The sequence below is a fragment of the Acanthisitta chloris genome, unplaced genomic scaffold (genome assembly GCF_000695815.1).
Source record: "Acanthisitta chloris isolate BGI_N310 unplaced genomic scaffold, ASM69581v1 scaffold9455, whole genome shotgun sequence".
In the NCBI taxonomy this organism is placed as follows: Eukaryota; Metazoa; Chordata; class Aves; order Passeriformes; family Acanthisittidae; genus Acanthisitta; species Acanthisitta chloris.
The window spans coordinates 25,876-32,376 of NW_008673250.1; the positions used below are offsets into that span (position 1 = coordinate 25,876).

Consider the following 6,501-nt stretch of genomic DNA (forward strand, 5'->3'; position numbering starts at 1 on the left):
TGAGCAGCTCAAGTTTTAATACCCTTTCTGTTACTGCTCCTCTGATGAGTGTCCGTAAGTGTTTCAGTTAAAATGAGTTTGCCATAATTTTTTTTGTTGCAGGGTTATCCACCCATAACAAAATCTCATTTCACTTCCACACTGCAGATTTTTCAGACAACTTTTGCAGTTACAGCCTCAGCAGCTGTGGAGTTCTTGCTGTGTCTAACACCAGGATTAAAGCTGAGACTTCACCACGTTGTTAGTCTTTGCCTGAAAGTCAGATGTTCTTTTCCTTCGCTTTTCCACTGTAGCATCATGCTCATCTTTGCCCCAGAATCGATTGCCTGTTTCCTTGAGGAAGTTTAGGTATAGTTTTTACCACCAGCATTCTAGTTCTGCAGCTTGTGCACCAACTCAGAGTTCTTTATTTCTCAAGTGTTATCTCATAGACGTTACGATTTTCTTCAGGGAGTGAAATTTAGTTGTGTGCTCCTGACGTGAGGAAGTGCTATCTGAGCCTTGTTTCAAGGCTGATGTTGAAGTGTGTGTGTTATATTCCACCCTCTGACAGCAGAGATTCTTCCCAAGTTATATGAATGTAAGCAGGTGGATTTGCTTGGTTTATTGTAGTGCCATTACCATGCTATGGACCCAGAAATAAAGTGAGGGAACCCTACAGTGTCCCCCTCAACAGATCTTTTTATGTACCTTGACAGCAAGAATATGAAGGTGAGAACATACAGTAGTTCTGGATTAAAAGAAATGGCATTTGACTTGACTGCAGGTTGGGTCAAAGAAACGATCAGGTTTCTTCCTGGCTGTCTTTTGGTGAGTGTATTGGCTGGCTCTGCTCTTGCCATGTTTCTCTTGGCACGCCAGGCTTTGGAGGTGCTAACGAAGCTGGATTTGCCTCTAATTGGAACTCGAGATGTCAAGCTGGTGGAGCTCATGCTATAGCAGATCTGTCACGAGTTAGGTAGAGTTTGGTTCTTAAAAATGTGAATCTACTCGATAAAGGCAAATTTCTTGAGTGCCCTAATGCATCAGCAGAACCAGGATTGTTTTTTCAATGGCACATAGTTCCAGAAGTTTTATGTGCTTCATTGCACAGTGTTTTGTTCATATAAGTAAACTTGCTTTTGATGTTTTTTTCAGTGTCCTTTATGAAGTCATGTTCATTGTGCTTTTTTTACTGTTATTTATGATGAAACTCAGAACTTCTGTGTGAAGCTCTTCCTTTTACACCACGCAAAGGTTCCTTGTAAGACACGTTCGCTTTATTTAAAACCAAAATTTAGTTAATGCTAGAGCAAGACTGGGTTGGGTTTGTCAGATGTTATCTTAGACCAGACTATAATATATTTGACCTGAGTCCCAAAGTTCCTCACTATAGAAGAGAATAACCAATTTCTGCACTTTCTCCCACAGACACCTGAGGAGCTAGAAGATGTGTCTGACCTGGAGGAAGAGCACGACACGCGGAGTCGTACGAGTATTCAGACCGAAGGGAAAACTGACAGGGTATGTGTTACCCCAGTGGGTGTGAAGAGCACTGTGAGGGGGGAAAATGCTGTCATATTACTCTTTGTGTGAGGCCACTGAAAGTCATGCAGTGAATCAGTAGAATCTCTTTCAATTCTTCATGGGTTTCTGCAAGTGACCTGAAACAGGAAAGGACTGTAATTAAACTGTAAATACTTAGCAAAGTGAAAATTAGGCAGAAAATTCTTATGCTTACTGAATAAAATTCTGACAAGTGGCAGTTTGGTAAGTGTGGCTTGGTCTGATATAAAGTAGGTTTCTGATGAGTGCTTTCTGTATGGGTTGTACTGAAACCTGCAGCGTGTGCAAACCAAAAATAACCAGGGCAGGCAAGAAACTTGCCATGGGAAAGAGAAAGGGATATGTCTGCAATATGAGCCACTACAGTGTGAGTTACAGATGCTTCCTGCTGTGTTCATGTGCCAGCCTGTTCTGTAGTTTATTGCTTCACTCGTGAAGTCATGAGGAAGTGTGAAGAACTTCTCACAGTATCTGGCAAAGTCAGTATGTCTGGAAATTTTGGATTGATTTTCCTGGTGTGGCATCATCTAACCTGAGGACTTCACCACATTGCTGGGTTTGTTTGTTGTTTACTTTCAAACATTTCGAAGAGCTTGAAAACATTTTTGAGATAGCAAAGTTTTCTCAGTACAAAATTGAAGTATTGAGCAAGTATTCAGCTCCTTTATGTTCCCATTTTAAGTAATGTTTCAGCAAAACCAAACCATACTCTGCTAACAACTTTCTGAGGTGGAAGATCCATGGGGACAGAAATGTCAACTTCATTACTTGTGTGCTCAATACCTAGAGCAGTAACTGATCTCTCACACTCGATTGATTCTAATATTGTTCCTGTAATGGAAATTATAAATGATAGAACTATTTGGGAAAAAGCAAAACTTTTCCATATAAAAAGAATCATGTCCAAAAATGGTATTTTAATTCACATCTGAATTTCAGCAAACACATCATTTTATTGAACAAACACAAATATTTTCTTGATTAAGACCCTAAACACTAATGAAAAAACACTAACCAAAGTGAATACTATTGACTTGTGTTGCATATGTGGAGATCATATGTCAGTTAACTGTCAGTTAATTGTTAAAAGGTTGTGAGAAAGGTAACAACTGTGTGAGCAAACACCACACGGCCTCATTCTGTGAAAAACAGAGCTGGCAGTTAAAATACTCTAGCTGCCCTTTGCAATTTAAATTGCTCTCTGCAAATGTTAGCACATTTCCCTTAAGTTAAAGGCTAAAACTTGTAGTTAAGAAAGGAAAGGTTTTCCATCAAGGTGTTCTCCATAAAGGTTGCTACAGCTTTGTCTGGAACAGGCACAGAGGGTGTGCTTGCATATGTTTGTACACATCCCTTAGTGAATGCAGCTGAAGTTTTTCTCTTACTGGGTAGTAGTTTGTAGATATTTATTATCACAGTGTAGTAACAAGAGATCCACTAAAGCTTTGCATTTTTCTGCATGGTTCTCAGGTTAACTGGAATATCTCTTTAAAGGGAGTGGGTTTTTGTAGAGAAAAGCATAAGTAAGACATACTTGCAGGTGACTGCACAAAGCAAGCAGTGAAATGCTGAGGCCAGGTTAGATAGGGAGTTGGCTGGCGAGGAGAGTGTGCTGGTTTGAGCTGAAGTAGAGTTAACTTTCTTCCCAGTGGCTAGTATGGGGCTATGTTTGGGTTTTGTGCTGAACACAGAGTTGATAATGCAGAGATGTTTTTGTTGTTGCTGAGCAGAGCTCACACAGAGCCAAGGCCTTTCCTGCGTTCTGTACTGCCACACTGGCAAGGGAGTTGGGGGTGCATGGGAGATTGGGAGGAGACACAGCTGGGACAGGTGACCCAAACTGACCAAAGGGATATTCCATACCATAGCACATCATGCTCAGTATATAAGGTGGGAGGAAGAAGGAGAAAGGAGGGACATCTGGAGTGATGGTGTTTGTCTTCCCAAGGAACCGTTACACGTGATGGGCCCTGCTCTCCTGGAGGTGCTGAACACCTCCTGTCTGTGGGAAGCAGTGAATTAATTCCTTGTTTTGCTTTGCTTGTGTGTGCAGCTTTTGCTTTCTCTATTAAACTGTCTTTATCTCAACCCATGAGTTTTTGTAGCTTTTACCCTTCCTATTCTCTCCCCCATCCCCTTGGTGGGGCAGTGAGTGAGAGGCTGTTGGTTCTTGGCTGCTGCTGGGGTTAAACCACGACAGAGAGGCACAGGTTGTTGCTGCAGAGAGGCAGCTCTGGGCTGTGCTTCTCCTTGTGCTGCACACACACTAGTTCATCTGCTGTTTGTTGGCTAAGTGGAAGGGACTGCTACAGATAAACTGTGGTTTACACATTTGAAAAAACAGTATTTTAGCATTATAGTGTGTACATATCTCTTTTTCTTCCATTTCTCCCTAAAATAATGCAGTTACTGTAAATCTTCCTATGCATGGGATCTAGACAGCAGTCACAGCTTCAAGCCTGATTCTGTGTCCTGGGAACAGGTTTCCTAGAATCACAGAATCATAGAATCATCCAGGTTGGAAAAGACCTCAGAGATCATCGAGTCCAACCCTACCGTGGTTAACCTTACCGTGATTTCAGATCTTGCTGCTGCATCATAAATGGCACATTACTCACAAAAGTATCAGAAAATTATAGCTTGGACTAAACTCTATACATACTTACTCAGCCTAAATCAACATCGTGACAGAAACCTGCACCAAATGTTTGAACAAATCTATGTGCTGCTGCAGCAAACAGGAGCAATGATTTAAGGCCTCTCTGTTTGGTTTGCTATTTGATATTGATATTTGAGGATTTATACCTAGAACCTCTTTCTCAATGTGAGGAGTCTGTATAGGCAAGACAGATTTTGAGGTCTGGACAGTTTGTGCAGCAGATTTCTGTGCTGTGGTGAGGCTGTTGCACCCCATGGTGACACCAAGAATGGCTGTGTTTCAAAATGGTGTGGCAGGATTGCAAACCAGCACATAACCTTTTCCTCCTTGGGTTCTTTCTCTGGGGCATTGCAACCATAATAATTCAGTTTTATTTATGCATACCTGGCTCCATACTAGTTCTGCATAATGGCACTCTTGCTTCCCCTCGCTTTGGCAAGAGTGTCGTAATTTCTTCTGTGCCACATCTCTCGCTTTGGCAAGTGTCGTAATTTCTTCTGTGCCACATCTCCCACTGCTCCAACAGGGAACTAATGCCTCTTTCTTTCTGTTTTTATCACAGCATATAAGGCCTATAAATCCAGATGTGATGTGCATGTGCCACTTATAACAAAGGCTACATCCTAACAGGCAAACCTCATTTCCCTCATGTAGAAAACAGTCATGTATTGTGAATGACTCCTCCTTCAGAATCTGTCTCTGTTAGAGAGAGGATAATTAGTGGTGAGATGGTAGGACTGAGAGTTCTATCAGAGAGAGGATTATTAGTGGTGAGATGGTAGGACTGAGAGCTCAGCTCCTATTTATGTTCCTGATTCGTCTTGGAAATGTTACGTCCTTGGTCTTTTCTCTCACCTCGTTGTGTGTTTCTGAGGTGAGTGTGACAGTGCCTGTGGGACCATCCCATGCTGTGGCATGCAGGGTAACCTGGACCATGTGCTGTGAGAGCTCAGTAATTAAACTACACAGAAATACTGATTGTTATTTGTAGGGTGGGTTGATATTCTTGGAAAGATCTTTAGGAACAAGTCCTTAGCTGCTATAAAAGCAGGTACTGCTTGTGTTTCCAGTGCCAGTGCAGGTTTCCTCAGCTGACTGTTAGATCTTCCTCTGGCTGTTGTGTCTGGTTTGTGCAGCCAGCCCTGCAGGCTTCTCACACTAATTTGCTTGAGGGAATTTGTGCTGTCATGATCAGTAATTGCACTGAGGTAGGGGCTTATCATCATCTGATTTTGCGTTGAAGAGAAGATCAAGGAAGAATTTTCCCAATTAATTTTCAGTCTTAGACGACAACGTACATTCTGATAATCAGAGAAAATTTATCTTAAGTGTTTCAAGTTACTAAGTAAGTGAACAGCTCGTCATAATTTGAGAGTGACTGCTGCAGGTTAGGTGTTCAGATTGAAGAAGAGGCAAAATGTTTTACCTCATGGCATAATCCACTTAGGGATAACAAGAGCAGAACTGCTTTCAGGCAACCACGCACCCACATTTATTTTTTTCAGAGTTCTGCCCACAGTTTTGTGAACACATTGACAAACATGTCTGGGAATAGGATCATGTTTTATACAGGTTTGTTACTTACTATGTTTGCACAACAAATCAGGGCAGATGAAAAGTTGACTCAGTGTGGGTTCTTGGAATGAGAAAAGCAGGCTGGATTTATGTACTGTTCTTATTTGTGTTGCATCTTTAATGCAGCAGTCATTGATTTGTGTCTAAAAATATATTTAGCCCTGAAAAGATGGCCATGTAAATGTCTTGCCAAACTCTAAGCAGAGAGAGTAGTTATCAAAGCAAACACTAAGAAGACCTATTGATACTTGCATAAAAAATACTTAGAAGGGAAGTTAAACTTGCCATCAAATTAATTTGCTGTTCTTATTCAAGGAACAAATACTTTATGTGTAAATTCCTATGTTAATAGCAATGCTGGCATGCATTATTAGAAAGCATATGGTATTTTGTTAATTAAAAAGCCAAGCTTAAAGTATTTTGTAAGTTTAATTTTTATCAGAACCACACACAAGCATGAAACACTTATGAGAAGAATTCAAGCATGTTCAAAATAACTGCTGTAATTTTGTGGAGGTTCTATGAATAGTAGTTTTGACATTTGACACATGGCAAAAGATTCCTGTCAGGAGTTGTGATCTATCAAAAACATCAGATTTCCTTGACAATTCTTAGCCCAATTTCAGTCAAGGGAAGAGATGAAGTAAATAGAGAACTCAAGGTTGTAGCAGTATGTTATAAACTATTACATATCCTACTACATATGTATTACATGCTAGATA

The 6,501-nt window shown here is 40.8% G+C and overlaps 1 protein-coding gene across 1 annotated transcript in view; it reads left to right on the forward strand.

Moving 5' to 3' along the window:
* Positions 1-6,501, forward strand: part of LOC103802405 (catenin alpha-3-like) — a gene marked incomplete at its 5' end in the record, with an annotated part of 75,086 nt that overhangs the window by 23,399 nt on the left and 45,186 nt on the right. Inside the window, one exon of the mRNA XM_009074876.1 lies at positions 1,411-1,503. Coding sequence (XP_009073124.1) covers positions 1,411-1,503 — 93 coding nt within the window. The remainder of the gene's footprint in view (positions 1-1,410; positions 1,504-6,501) is intronic.